This window comes from Gobio gobio, assembly GCF_949357685.1.
Source record: "Gobio gobio genome assembly, chromosome: 15".
Lineage (NCBI taxonomy): Eukaryota > Metazoa > Chordata > Actinopteri > Cypriniformes > Gobionidae > Gobio > Gobio gobio.
In genome coordinates, this window is record NC_137108.1 from 21,796,512 (window position 1) to 21,812,922 (window position 16,411).

At 38.7% G+C, this 16,411-nt stretch overlaps 1 protein-coding gene across 1 annotated transcript in view; it reads right to left on the minus strand.

Moving 5' to 3' along the window:
- setd2 (SET domain containing 2, histone lysine methyltransferase) overlaps positions 1-11,618 on the minus strand; it is a 35,724-nt gene extending 24,106 nt beyond the window's left edge. The window contains exons 1-4 of the mRNA XM_079836713.1: positions 11,070-11,618; positions 7,368-7,490; positions 4,085-4,106; positions 19-3,980 (exon numbers count right to left, since the gene is read on the minus strand). Coding sequence (XP_079692839.1) covers positions 19-3,980; positions 4,085-4,106; positions 7,368-7,396 — 4,013 coding nt within the window. The 5' untranslated portion in view covers positions 7,397-7,490; positions 11,070-11,618. The remainder of the gene's footprint in view (positions 1-18; positions 3,981-4,084; positions 4,107-7,367; positions 7,491-11,069) is intronic.
- Positions 11,619-16,411: the final 4,793 nt, after the last annotated feature.

Consider the following 16,411-nt stretch of genomic DNA (forward strand, 5'->3'; position numbering starts at 1 on the left):
GGAAAGATAGACACTCACCGTTCTGTCAGATACAAATTGTCTTCGATGAGGTCAAAGTAGGGTGGCATTTTTTTCTGCTTTGCCTTTTCCCTCCACACAGATGGATCCACAAATTCTTTTAGACTGAGCGTTGGGCGCTGCACCTCTTGAATTTGATGGAAAGATTCCTTACTATCTTTCACAACCCTTGAGTTCTCATCCAAACTATCCCTCTTACTGGTCAGACCGGCCTCTGCCTCATTATCCGATTCAGATTCAAAATCTTGACGTCTCTTCTTAGGTGGGCCCCTTCCTCGATGAGGCTTTTGGTTGTCTATTCTAGGGGATTCTGAGATGTTCTGACTTTCTGTGGTGAAGATGCAATTGCTACTTATTTCATGGGCTTGAACAAATGGGGATGATCCTGGGAGATCAGCAGACAGGATAGAACCTTGTTTGATCCCTACTACCCTTCTCTCGCTATCGTAATCATGGTCATTGGTCAGAGAGTCTGGATGGATCTGGTTAACTGAATTGTGATACTGAAAAGGCACATGTGTGATGACTGGTCTGCTCGTTTCAGAGATGGCAGACTGAGCCCATGGATCTTGTCTGTGAACGTTATCAAACAGAGCAATTCCTGGCTGAGACGGGCGTTCGGTGCCATGACTGCTGTCCGGTTGCTGAAATGTACTGCTGGGCAGTTCTGACTGGTTTATGTCCCAGGCCAAGCAATAACCCTTCCCACCGCTGAAGTCATTTGAGTCCCCATATTGCTGCTTTCCACCCTTCCTTCCATTCCAGCTATCTGGTCTATCATGGTACTGATGGTGATCAGATTCGGGTCGCCTGCCAGGCTGAATAGAGACTTGGCTTATCTGGGCACAGACATTTGGTTTTTCTTGGGCACTCCAGCTCTTGTCCACATGAGCACTGGTAGCCTCCAAATGGCTGGTGCTGTCAACCATGTTGCTCTGCGATTGGTAGGAGACACCTTTAACATCTGGAAATGCAGCTTGTGCACCGGCCTTAAAAAGTGCAGCTGATGATTCCTCAAGCTTTGACTGATTGTTAAAGCCATAAACAAATTCCCTATTAATGCTTCCATGTGTATCAGTCAGTTGCTGGCCAGAAAACACTGAGGACCCGGGAGACGGTTGAGTCAAATCATTTGTCTCAAGAGCAATGGTTGAATTTTTTGGCACAACCACCACAGAGTGCAACCGCTTTAAGGAGACCCGCTCATCATCTGAATCAGAGTCCGATTCTTCACTCTCACTGTCCTCACTGTGGCATTTACCATCATGGTTTAAGGAATCAGGGTTTTGAGTTTCAGGCTTAGGTTTGTCTACATGGTTTTTATCTTTACTAGAGGAACGGCAATTAAGGGGAAGATCACGAACAACCGCAGCACTTGTTGACTGAGGAATTTCAACAGTCTGATTTACTAGTTCACCATGGGTACGTTGGTTTCCAAGGTCAGAAGGGTGGGAAATTATTTTTTCATCTAGTATCTGTCCTTCTACAGATTTCTCAGATGGTAATTCAGAGTCCTGTTTCTGTGTACAAGATTCATCAGGGGTAGTATCATTGTTGAAATCTATTTGTTTTACTAAAATGACCCTTTTCACATCTGGATTCACTATTTTCGTAGGGCTTTGATATTCTGAAGTGACTTGACCAACAATGTCCCATCTGGATTTTTTAGCACTACCATCCTTTTTCCCACCAGGTTGTTCAGAATCCTCACTATACAGCTCAGAATCTTTTTCACAAAGTTCCGCACTCGGTGTGACGGGCATACTGATTTGACTAATGGTTAGCGATGGCCCATCCGGTTTAGTGTTTAATTTCAAGCATCCTCCAGCTGGTAATTCTTTCACAGAAAGAGAAAGAGGGTCTGCCATTGATCCTACTGAATCCTTACTGGGAGAGTGGCCTACACAAAATGACTCAGCCGGTCCTTCTGTCAGAACTTCGCTTTGGATTGGAATCTCATCTTTCATTCCAGGTTTATCAGCCTCAGTGGAACTTCTAACTTCAAGGCTTCTACTTGTTGTGGAAGAGGATTCAAAACTTTCCGTTGTCTTGTGACTCTCAGGAACATTTGTGCACTTTTCCAGACTACTAAGATCTTGGTTTGGAGGTTGATGCTCAGTTTGTGGATTTGTTTCTAACAAATTAATTTTGTGTGTAGCTTCATGCATCTGTTGAGAACTGCAATTAGATTTAGGCAGAGTACAGTTGTCATCAATTTTGCTGCATTCCTTTTGAGGAGTAACTGGACTGGGGACTAACTCTGGCTGCTTTGTGTTATTACTTAATCTGTCTGTTGATTGTCTCTCTGTTCCAGTAACATTATTTAAAGTCTTGTGATCTGTTGAATCAGTTTTTTTGGATGATGAAGTGCGAGACCCAGATGACCTGTCTGATCCTTGTGACTGGTGTTTTTTCCTGTGCTCCTCATCAGAGTCAGAGCTGTTTTTATGGACCTTTTTCTCAGATGTTCTTGATGAGGTAGCTCGGCTGGAATTTGAGGTTTTAGCATTAATTTCCAATTTTGAGTGGGCACTGGATTTCCTGTGAACTGCTTCTGCCTCAGGAGAGCTCTTTCTATTGGACTCAGATTCACCAGTTTTTAAATTAGATCGTTCTGATTTTGAATGCTGTGTTCTTTTGTCTGACTCAGATGATCGAGAACAATCTGTGGGTTTTGAGTCCCTGCGGGATCTGGAGTGAGTGGATGATTTTGATTCTTTTTGCGAGCTAGAGTATGTAGAGGATCGGCTTGAGTCACTCCCTCGAGTCCTTGTCCGCCGGTGGTCATCCTCTGAGTCAGAGCTGTCACGACACCTGCCATCAGTTCGAGAACGCGAGTTTCTCCTTTCACGATGAGGAGAACTTCTATTAAACCTCCGCTCAGAATCATGGTAATGTGACCTTGACTGTCTCTCACTCCTTGACCTTTCAGATCTGGAATAAGAACTAGTTCGACAGCCTCGAGATCTAGACCGTGAACGACTTCTGGTCCTTCTTCTGTCTCTGTCAGAACGAGAAGATCTTGAAGACGTGTGCCTGGAGTCACGCTCAGACTTTGACCGACTCGACCCCTTTTCATCTTCTTTCCTATCAGGCCTTGGTTTTTCTGATTCCTCTGTTTTGGAATTAGAGGATTTTTTTGCTTCATTTCTCTGGGATTCAGATTTTATTTGATTCCTGTGGTCTCTAGATTTCTGGCTAGACGATGTCCGAATTGAATCCCCATCAGACTCTGAACCTGGAAGTGTGCTGTCTGATCGGGGCTGGGATTTTCTGTTTTCCTCATGCTCAGAAACAATAGAAGAATCCATATCTCCCTTCCCAATATGGGAAGAAACAGGACCTTTAAGGCATGAGTCTAATTTCTCCTGAGGGTTTTCCTCTTTGATAACATTTTCAGAGGAACTATCAATGACAGAGTTCTTTTGAGAGTGTTGCACCAAGGTTTCAGTTTCAACATTGGCTGAAGATCTAATTTTGTCTGACTCAGGTGGGACTACTGGCTCTGAAATCTCTGCCGAGGCAATGCTGACAATGGAGTTATCCTCAACAACAGTGACGCTGAGAAACTGTTTCTTAAAATGCATCTTTCCAGGAACATGTTTTGATTTAAGAGGGAAGGATACTGGAGCGGGTGCAGTCTGGGTCTCCGCCACTGCTGGAGTATTTGTGTCCACATTCTTGGTTTCATCAGTCTGTCCTGCTAGATCTGAAGTAGGCACAGCTCCAGCTTGCAGTGGAGAACTATGTTCACTTGCAGATTTCTCTGGGCTTGGTGGGGCTAAAAATACATTTTGACGTGGTTTCTTTATCTGTGTAAAGCTAAAGGAGACCTTCTGTCGACCCTGTTCCTCAAGGTTTACCTTCGCCTTGGTTCCTTTAGTCAGGAGATGGTTTGTCAATACAACCCTGGGTGCAAGGCCCTTGAAAATGACTTGCTTCGGGAGGCTTTCAACCTTGATCTAGTGATATAAAAAAATAAACAATACAAATGAGCATTTTATAACCATGTTGTGAGTATGTACATTGAACTGAAATTAAAAGATATCTAAACGTAAAGACCTACCGAACAATCTTTTACATCTTCTCTGCTTTCACGAAGGAACAGCATGAAACAAAGAAAACAGAACATTAGTCCAGTCAATTTAAAATCTCATTACAAAGAAAATTAAAAACCTGCTGCCTGTAGCATAACCATAGATATTATGTTAAGACTGTGTCTTAAAGGGATAGTTCACCCCAAAATGAAAATTCTGTCATTAATTACTCACCCTCATGTGCTTTCCAAACCCACAAGACTATCGTTCATCTTTGGAACACAAATGAAGATCTTTTTAATGAAATCTGAGCGCTTTCTATCACTCCATAGAAAGCTACGCAACTGACACTTTAAAAAGTTAATGAAGAGATCGTAAAACTAATCCATATTAATGGAGCGGTTTATTCCAAATTTTCTGAAGAGACTCGATTACTTTATATGATGAACAGATTTAATTTAGGCTTTTATTTCACATATAATTGATATAGATTTATTTTCCGAAGATGAACGAAAGTCTTACGGGTTTGGAACGACATGAGAGAATTTTCATTTTTGGGTGACCTAACACTTCAAGTACTAGTATGACCAACTAGCCATTAGTCAAGGGGCAATCAGTCTTACTTATTGTAGGGATGGGCATTTTTGTCAATTTCTCATTTCGATCATCGATAGGTCTCAAAAACGAGTACTCGAGTAATTGGGGGCGGGGCATGTGCAGGGGGCGGGGCATGTCCGTCATTGAGATAATGAAAATACTGTTATGAAAATGGTTGTTGACAAATACAAACGTGACATGAAAACGGGTATATGAAAACATGAACATATAAAACAAAAAATAACTGCTAGATTATGATGCATAAATGTCTTTGAAAAAGAAACATCTTTATAAAATGACCGTCTCAAATAACCAAGTCAGTAATATCGAGCATTGCCTTTGAGCTGAAACTGTGAAATAACACCACCCTGCAGAGCTTGCTAGCTGGTTAATAAACTCAACCAAACGCACCCTATATCAATATTAATATGAGATTATTATGAACCTATAACGACATAAATCAACACAAAAGGACGTGAATGCGCACGTGAACTTCAGCGTGCTCGATTTTACAGCCGAAGGGTTTGAAACGGAACATTTTGAATGCGCTCTTCCCTTAACAACGCTGATACACGGACAACGAAAGCACACAGAAACATTTTATTAAAATCCTGTTCTCATTATAATGCTTTGACAGATTGACTCTGCACATCATGCACTTCATTTTATTATTCATGATCGAGCGTTACAGACATTTCGAACTCATAGCGAAAAACCAACTTTAAATAAACTAGGTCTACTGTTAAAAAATACGAGAACAGTATAGCAGTGCTCCATTACTAATATCAATGATTCTGAGAAAGAAATAGCCTATCTGAAAAGAATATGACCGTCTCTAAACCATAATGTCGAGCATGAAATATGCGTTTGAGCTGAAACTGAAGAGAATGAACAACAGCCGGTATAACGGCAGCGCTTTTCTAGCTTATTAAGCTCAACCAAACGCTTCTTATATTAGATTAATCAGATATAGACAACATAAAAGTATCTTACAACGTGCATCTGCAGATAAGGACGCGAATGCGCACATGAACTTCACGCGCTAGTCTGAGTGTTCTCGCTAGTTTCTCTGTGGATCAGCTGATACACGGGGAACTAAGCACAGATCATTTACAGCATTCTAATTTCCATCGTGTTTTCATTATAATGCTATGTAGGCTATGACAGATTGGCGCTGCACATCTTGCACTAACCATTTAATGATCTCATGATTCCAGACATCACTGCAGTGCACGCCTTTATTTCGCCGCGGTCTGGAGGCGTGCTGTAAAACGCTAACCAATCAGACCTCCGCAAAACGATGCAATAACCAATAAAAAAAGAGACAAATATATTTTTTTCAGGGCGATCATCGTTCTCATGATCGATGATCGCTGTCACGTTCGAGTACTCGATTACTCGACCACTGTTGCCCATCCCTAACTTATTGGTTTCAAATTGACCAATCTACATTATGTAACTGACTTAAAGCATTATGAACAGTCTTAAAGAAAAAAAATATGATGACTAACTAGTAAGCAGTTCGCAGTTTATGCAATCAGACCCTGCTGTGAAATAACATCACTCTTTTACCAAAATGCCAATGCCTAATAGTTATAAAAGATCTATGACACACAATAAAGGCCTGGTTTATATTTTCTTCCTATTTTTAAAGTCTCTTCATATCATACAAAACGGACACACTTGCAACAACAAATAAGCATACTGCTTGCTTGTTCTAATATGAAACCTAAATGAAGCTACCAAGCAACAACTGGGTTGCATGTTCCTCTGAGACTAATTTTCTTCATCTGACCTTCATAATGGAGTCAGCCCACAATGATAATAGTAGTAACGGGAGGGGCTTCTCATGCCATTCATATCTGTCAGATGTCATATCTGTCAGCAATATTTTAATCTACCATGACCCCATTTTTTTTTTTTTTATAATAATAATAATAATGGCACCATCAAGAATCAGGTATAATAGAATGAAATGCATTTTCATGTGCGACCCACTTTAGCCATTCTAATGCAACATTGCTAAATAACATCACTTAAGTTCACACTAGTAGCATAAAATAAACTGAAATATCAGGCATGTGAAATCCATTTCATACATAAGCTGAAATACTGAACACTGCACAAAAGGCAAGAGCTGCACTGTTTGTTAAAAGTGCATACAGCCATGTTCAAGCAAGCCCAGCACATAAACGTGGCAAGCAAATGAGTAACAAAAAAAAAAAACGGTCTAATCTAAACACAGACTCTTTGTTAAAACTTTACAGGTTTGAACACAATTACTTATATGGATAATGCAGCCCACACAGTTTGGGATGTTATGTTTTATATTGTGCTCTAAAATCAGTTTTAAAATAACTAAGGGGGAGAGTACGAGGTGAAATGCAAAAAGGTTTTAAAATCTTTTAAGCCTACATATAATATATGCAAGCACTCAGTTATCTAAAATCCCTCAATAGTGCAAAACCAAATTTAGCCTGGAACTGGAGAAGCAGGATTAATATTGCAGGGATGCATGGCTTAACATTCTTGCATACGGTCCGTTGACATAGGGAGCTAAAGATATATTGAAATTGGACATTGAATTTTGCAATTCAAGTTACGTTCACCTAAGCACAATTGAAGATTACTGCAAAGCCTCGGTTCTAATAACAGCCAAAAGTGAACTTTTTTGTATTTGCTTGCAGTTTAAGCAAATGGTATACTACACCCTACCTGAGATCGGGATTCAACAGAGCATCCATTTTGTGGCAGATCTGATGCTGAGCAGCTTGAAGGAAGCTGCAACACTGGGGCAAACCAACTCAGAGAAGTATGCTCTCCGACAAAATGTCACACCTGTTGAGATGAGAAAAGACAGCATTCCAGAATTTAGTCAATGCAGATTCCCAGATCCAAATATATTTGCATTTAAACATATTTGTCTATGCTTATCTACCTGTCCTTTTAACCTTCCAGGTATCTAATTGTTAAAAGGAACTACTTTTGAGGATGTCCACAGACACATCAGTGGAGACATAGTCTTCTATAAGTGCTAAATTATATTTTATAATTAGGTTACTTTGTTTTTGCTCTCTAGGCCAGTGGCTCTCAACTGAGGCATCACAAAAAAAAGGTTTACCTGGTCGAGGACACCAGGTAAAAACAATATTAAAGATGCAATGAAATAGATAGAGTACAGCCGTGGAATATAATCTTTTTTACAATGCACTGCGACGATGATGTGAGCGATTCTGAACTGATGCATAAAAACAAAAGAATCGATTTTTAAAAAATTTAATTAAATAGGCCTATCAAACATATTAATGTAGTGTTTGCAAATATAGTCCTCCTATTATATATCAAGATAATGTACCAAGCTTCTTGGAAGCAGATATATGAGCACATTTCGGTTTTTATGAAAAGAACAGGCATGAATGAGAAAATTAAGTGCGGCACGTGCTTGATGCTGAAGGGGTCATGAACAGAGAAATACAATTTTCATTGGGCTTTTGACATATAATCACACTATAAGAATATCCTGTATGTTTCAGAATGGAAAACTTCCTTGTTAGTCCAACAAAAGCTTTTATTGTCACCAGGCCCAGCAAACGACAGGTTTTTCAAAAACTATGACGTCCAAGGGAGGCAAGTACCACGGATTTGCGCATGACATGCAATAGAATAGGTAGCCTAAGTAACAGATCGAGCTAAAGCAGAGTAATACTTAGTAGTAATAAATAGTAATAAAGCTATTTCAAATGGAAAGACGTTAACCAATCACAGCAACGGGTGTTGAAGTCTCACAGCGGACACGTCCCTTAAAACAGAGCGTTCGAACCAGAGGGCTAAAATCAGGGTAGGAAAAATGCCTTTTATTTATAAATTATGTCATAAAACATTAAAACAACGCAGATCATGACCCCTTTAAAAAGGGTTATCAAGCACCATAAGCCACAAAAAAAAGATCTCTGTGTTGCTCACGCTGACAAACCTGAAGTGGCACAGAAAGACCATCTATTTGTCCTTTGTGTCAAAAGTAGCATGAGCACTTAAAAGTACTGTCAGGAATTTGTTGTGCCATGTTGCCGCATGTAGACAGCATCGCTGATTATAATGGGTTCAATAGACCTTTATAACACTTCCTATATCCGGTAAATGAAGCAGAGTATCGCTACTTCCGGTCCTGTCGCAACGCAATCAAAACTAATGGCCGAATCCTCTCGCCGGTGTTACTGCAGATTACCCAGTCGGTCTAATTCCAAACAACGACATCCTTGCCTCAGTTTTCACAAAAACCCGACACAACAAGAATTGGCGAACGCATGGCTGAGACTGATGCGACGGGATGAAGGTCCTTCTTCATAAAATAATATGCGGGAGTATGTTTGTGTTTAGAAACCTCTAGAAATGGAAGTAGAGACAGATCTTTTGTATCATATTGCGACGTACATCCGAGGGGAACTGAATATTTGAAAAGGATTTTTGAGTTTTTGAGACATGGTCATTGCACAAAAAAAATGGAAGCAGATGAGCTTACAGGGGCAGGTTTAAGTTCACTAAATTACCGGAGTCTTGCATACCAGAAAGAAGCCTGTCTATTTCACCAGACGATCCAGACATGATTTTTTTACAGCAAGTTCAAAAAATGTCAAATGAAATATAGGCTTACATTATACTCATTCTAAGTAATATCTATAACATCCATCCATTTCATGCAGACTAACTATATAATTGTGCATAATTAAAGGGTTAGTTCCCCTAAACATGAAAATTCTGTCATCATTTACTCACCCTGATGTTGTTCCAAACCTGTATGAGTTTGTGTTCAAAAAAGATGATATTTTGAAGAATGTTGGTAACCAGACAGTTGACGGTAGACAAGTCAATGGCTACTGTCAACTGTCTGGTTACCAACATTCTTCAAAATATCATCTTTTGTGTTCAACAGAAGGGTGAGGGCGAGTAAATGATGACAGGCTTTTCATTTTGGGGTGAACTATTCCTTTAGGAGAGTAAAATAAATATTATTAATATTTCAAAAGGGAACCTTCTCATTTTGCTGTCAAACAATCGTTACAACATTCTGCTGCAAATTCATCTGTCACTTGTCTTAAATATTAATATGGCTAATAGTAAAACAATATTTGGCATGGTTTGTTCCATGTTTCTGGCTGGTAAATTACACTCGTGTGTTATTTATGGATTTACAAAATGACTTTTCATATTCAGTCTACATGTCATAGTAATAATTTTGCATATTATTGGGGCTATGCAGTGAATAGTAATATTCATTAATTCTATGTTTGATTTTAGGACATTGTTTAAATTGTATGCTGTAATCTATAATATTTTTAGATTGGCAATGCTTTTAGAAACGAAAAACGTTTGAAATGGTCATCTGGCTGGTTGTAGCAGCAGACAGAAGTGGAGGGAAGAGCATTTATCTGCCTCAGCAGGACAAACTGCCTTTTGTCTCAAATGTGAAAGGTAAACTGCGTGCCCTGGACGCACAATATTAATAAGCACGCTCGGGGTTCTGACACAAATGAGTAACACTGGATTATGTAGTTTTTTATGTCCAATAATTATAGCTTGATCAGTGACCATGTTATAAAAGAGTATGTTTAAAATCGACATGTTGTGGCAAAGTGGACAAATGCTTAAATACTGCAGAGGAGCCATCACGCGCATGTGGGTGACATTTGTTTGCACAACATAGCAATACTTTGTCTACAAACGTCTCAGTTAAATTATTTCTGTGGATGACAATAACAAAACCGCGTCAACAACTCTGATTCTCTAATAGCACGGCCTTCAGTTCGTTACCAGTAACTCCAACACAGACTGCCTTGTTCATAATGTCAACGCGCTGGCACTGAACCTCGGGGAGCTAAAAAATTTACCTCGTGGATATGAGGCCTACACGGAGGCCGCGCTGCCAGTTTTCACTTGTGTGTCCAGGATATACTAAGTACATTGGCATTACAGTATTGCCTAATAATATTTTAGACATTCTGTGAATTTGCAGTAACACATAATATAATTTTAATCAACTGACTGATCGGTTCCTGCATGTAACGTTAGTAGTTTCCTCTGCTCGGTAACGTTAGCTAACTGCAGAGTGAACTGTCGCTATGGCCACCATTTGAAACGTCTATGATTGTTTATTTATCATAACCGAATCTATTTGTGGAGCTTAACAGGTTATCTAAAATATACGTTTCTCTACAAACCGAAATTTAGATTTTTTACTTGTGGTTTATGCTCTGAAACCATGAAAACGGGTCACTATAAACGGTGGGTTAGCGAGTTAGCAGCAAAAGGACTAACTAGATAGCTCAATGGCTACCTGGTTAAAATCTGTAGTGCATGTAGGTGTTCTTTGGTTATGTTTTGTGTGCCAAAACAAAAGCACAGCAGCTGTAAAGTACTTACTTCGTATACTTCTCCAGTTCGGTCAAGCACTCCATCTTGTAGGACAATGATGGCAGTTTATTTCACTTGTTTTTCCCCTAAACATCCAGCAGAACACAGACGTCAAATCCACACGGGGCAACTCGAAAACACAATTCGCCTGGTGTTAAGATAGCATGCAGCTAGATCCAAATGCTTGCGTTTAATGCTCGGTCCACGGTGACCAAATAAATAATCATTAGACGACTCCTCTGCACTGTTTTATCAGCACAAAGCGGGCTGTGGAAGGCACCATCCTTTTTGTTTCATGGTGTAGTAGGGCAGCCTCAGATGATCTGGCGGAGTCGATAAGCGATGCACCGGTCGCGGCTCCTCCTCTCTTTGCGAGCCACAGCTCATGCAGTGAGGAAGAAGAAGGTCGACATGCGCTGCTGTCCAGAGGGACCGATGACGATCCGAGGGTCTTGGGGCCTTTGTTAAGCGACGAAATCTTCCATTACAAGATAGTGTGGGAACTAGTTGAATGCAAAGGGAACGTGCGACAGGCGCAGTTAAAGACTTTATTGCAATGCCTTTGCCCTTTGGTCAGACAACATGGAACCCGGATAGGCCTTTATGATGGTGGGGGATCCCAAGTCAGTTCAGCATCCTCACTATTATTAGGGGAGGTATAATGGAGTGTAAATGTGAAAATCGGAGGAAATTGGCAATTTGAATATGGCAAGCCCTGTTAAAATCGATTCCTAAAAAAAAATACTATGAGGCTATGGATTTTAATGTTAGTTCTAGTAAATAATCCATAAACAGGCTTGGGAAGGTTAATTTTAAAATGTATTTCACTACAGATTACAAAATACATGCTTTAAAAAGTAATTTGTAATGTATTTCGTTTTGTAACTTAATCTGAATACTTTGGAATACTAATATGGTAGGCCTATGCAGGGCCGGCCCTGACCAATTTGCTGCCCTAGGCAAGATTTTACTTGGTGCCCCTTGTGTCAAGGTTTAGCACTACGCGTTATCAGTCTTTGGAAACACTCGTACTGTTTTATTTTTGTAATGCATTGATGTTTTATTTTTATATTTATTGTTGTTGTTTTATATGATGTCCAGTCCATTCTACCCCGTCATTATGTTCATGATATTATTATTATTTTTTATTTTTTAAAGGCTGATGATAGTCAAACTATACAAAAATTGCACCTATGCCACATTACAGCCTAAACACAAAGAGCAGGAGTTCATCTAGCATTAATTTATATTTATGCATTTGACAGACGCTTTTATCCAAAGCGACTTACAGTGCACTTATTACAGGGACAATCCCCCTGGAGCAACATGGAGTTAAGTGCCTTGCTCAAGGACACACTGGTGGTGACCGCTGGGATCAAACCAGCAACCTTCTGTGTGTCAGTTCCACCATCTCAGCATTCATGCACAAACTATTCATTGAGAACTAGCAAAAGTGTTTGTTTTCCAGTAGATGGCAGCAATATTCCACTAAGCTATGAGCATTCATGTTTTCACCAGGAATTAAACAGAAATTTAGATATTTAATGTGAATTTTACATAAAATGTTGCTATTTTAAATAAACCTGTACATAAATATCATTACTAATTTGGGCAAATACATTTTAAAATTGATACACCCCCTTAAAACTCCCTTAAAACTGCACAACTGCAGAGTTAAAACATTAGGCTATTAAAAAAGTGATATTACATGCGTTTAATATTTTTATATTATTTATTTTGTACAAAATCACACTGGCTGTGGCCTCTGGAGAACCCAGAACAGCTGCTTGCATAAAGTTTAAGGTAAAAATAACTGAATTAATTAGCAAACATTAGTATTTTACTACTATGCAATTAAATAAACTGTTCATTAATTTGCCTACATCACTTTACTTCTGTCTTTACACTGCAAAAAAAATGCTCTTCTTATTTAAACACAAATCTTTTTCTTGTTTACAGTCCAAATATCTACAAATTCTTAAATCAAGGTGCTTTTATAGATAAGTAAAATGACATAAGACATTTTTCTTGTTTACTTGAAAATAAAATCAAAATGAAGTGAGTTTTTGCTTAAAACAAGCAAAATTATCTGCCAATGGGGTGAGAAAAATAATCTTATTTCTGTTTGGGACAGAAACAAGATTTCAATCAGGAACAAGATTATTTCTCTCATTCCATTGGCAGATAATTTTGCTTGTTTTAAGCAAAAACTCTTTTTTTATTTTCAAGTAAACAAGAAAAATATATTCTGTCATTTTACTTATCTAGTAAATGCACCTTGATTTAATAATTTTTAGATAAACAAAACACAACTATGTAAGAAGAGCAGTGTATCCCTTATCTTCCCTGCATCAGAGGGCTTCTGTCTTTTTTGACACTATAATTCGGCCATCCGTCATAAATAATCAGGCAATTTACACCGTGTCAACACCTGGCGCGAGCGGCCAAGCACCCTAAAAAATGAAAGCAATCCTGTCTGCGTTGGATGCGGCGAGAGGCGACGCAACACAACAAATTTCCAACGTTAAACTGATCGCGCGTTGTATTTCTGACGCACTTCAAGTAGATCGGCGGGGGGAGATTGATGAGGCGGACCGGGAAGAGGCGGGGGACTTAGTTAAGTTTTTTTTGCGCTTTATTTGGTAATATTTCAAATTAATATTAATAAAATAGTATCAGTAATACATTTTGGCGCCCCTATGGATGAGTGGCGCCCCTAGCATTTGCCTATTCCGCCTATGCCACGGGCCGGCCCTGGGCCTATGTAATACAAAGGGACCACCAAACACAGGACTTGGTTTTCCTCTGCATATTGTTTTAAACAACATCAGTTTTCCACAAATTTTTCTTGGGGGGGGGGGGGGGGGTGATTAATGCATTAAGATCTAGGGTGTGGAAACTTTTTGAATTGGGTGAACAGGATAAATAATTGTACTTATTTTGTCTTCTGGGAAACATGTAGTTATTCGATTCTGAAGGGCTAAATGAAAAAATATGATCTTTAAACAAAATAAGAAAAATATCAGAAGTTTCATGGAAGCTTGTCTCTGCCACTAATTATAAAAATATTAAAGGTAACTGCAACTTTTTATTTCACAATTATATCTTTTTTTCCTCACAATTGCGAGTTTGCATCTTACAATTAAGACAATACTCCCCAACCCTGCCCAAAAGTGACTAGTAATAAATGGTCTAATCATCATCATCAATATACTTGTATTTATTACTTTGCTACTAGTCACTTTCTAGATGTTAGCAAATTACTATTTCGTTTTAATAGTAAATTACAGTTTTCCATATTTGACCTGTGGTTCAGATATCAGTTATTCACTTCATGCACCAGTTGTTGCTGATATTTGCTTCCCTTTACCTTACCTATTCCAATTTCTAATATCTCTTCCAGTATGTAGCCTACTGACTAGTAGTAGCAAAGGAATATTAGCATTTAATGAATAATATTAGCGACAAGTTGAATACCAGTCACGTGGTTCATTAACTAGTAATTAAAAAGAAGTATTAGTAACATGGATGCTGTTAAGCTTTGGACATGTTGACTGGTATTTTCCAGGAATTTCTCTTATGTTGTATTCAGCAGTGTCTTAATAAAATATTTAATTTATAATATATATTGTGTCTGGTTTTATTCGGTTTGAACCATTTCTTGTCGTTTTTTGCCGGTCTTTAAAATAATCAAATTAATGTTAAATGACCTGTATGGTTTATCATTGTTCAGACTAGTATTTTAAAAGACATTCCGTGTCAATAAATTGTCAAATGCTTTGCATAGTGATGCCACAGGTACCTACTGGTAGGTAATTTTTTAACTAAATCTAATTACCAAGTGCATGATTATAGCTGTTTTCTGAGGTAGGCAATGCACTCAGTTTAGTTAATAATAATTACTTGAAGGCAGATATTCTTGCACAGCATGACTAGCAGACATCTCAAGCCACAGGTATGGACATTGGCTCTACTAATAAAGGTGTGTCTTAAACATTTTGATACCCTGTCTCTTCTGGGGTCTGTTCATTTCACAACTTGTTTAACTTGTTAACAGTGTGTGTTGAGAGTGAGCCTGTAGTCTTTACTTAGTAACTACTTAGTAACTTGAATTGTTTGTAATTCTTTACATTTTCTCCCTTCTACAGGTCTGATGTATTGTTGTTATCTTCAAATGGCCTTGACTGTCTAAACATGTTTTGTTTGGTCTGTTGTGAGAGTTCACAGTTCACCACAGGTCCCACTTGATGACAGACCTGTATTTTTGACACATTTGCTGTATTTTCTTTGTTATTCATTCCTGTGTATTTTATCTATGCTACCTTTTTCTATTATTGTATTTATTTGTGAATATGGAATCTCAGCTCCAGGCTCAGTATGATTATTTAGGCAGTGTTGGCAGCTGGCCATGGTAACCAGGACAACTCTTTTATCATGTCTAAAAGCCTCACAGAGGTTAAAATGAGGACATCATTGTGTTCAATGGATCACTGAATCAGTAACCCTTTGTTGTATCTCAGTTACATGGATCTGCTCACTATTCTGAAATCAGGTTGTTTGTAAATTTCTAGATAACGGTTTTGCTTGTTGTTGTTGTACCAACCGTGAAACAAGTGTCTAAGCAGGGCTTTTTAACCATCATAGAGGGGGGCCAATCCCCCCAAATAAGGAAATATGGCCACATTGTCTCCCCAATTTTGATGTTCTTCATGATTCTCTGCTGTACTCCATTGCAGGAGGCTCTGTTTGTTGTTAGGATGACGAAGAGTTTTTTATGCTGGTTTGCCGCATTGGTCGTCAGTGTCAAAATGGTTGAGATGGCCAGTGAAATCATGAGGTAAGATTCCCTCTGGGGCAAGAAGACTGTTTTAACTTTTTAAAGAAAAACTACGTGCCTATAGTGCATGTTTGTATTTTTCACTGTTATAATAACAGTATCGTTTTCTAAAACTTGCTCTTCAAAAAATTGTAAAAAGTAAAACCCGCTTTCAAAAGTTTGCATTTTCAGGCCCCCAAAACGCTGTTGTAATGTAAATTAAAAGCCAAAACTCATACAAGTCGTGTAAACGCCCCCTAAGACAAACATTTGCAGAATATAAGGGTACATTTACACAAAAACGATGTACAAAAAAATGGAAAAGATTTGTGCATGTTGTCACTGTTTTCACTAATTTGCATTTTTGTAGTTTACACAAAGACAATACGTTATCGTTTTCCCTTTTTGAAAAGCCGTTTTCAACGATTCTACTTATAATTGGGGTTTGACGTTTAACTGAACAATTGACAAAAACAGACAAAGCTGAATCCCTGTAATAGAGATTCATCTGAAAGGTACATTTATTCTATGACTT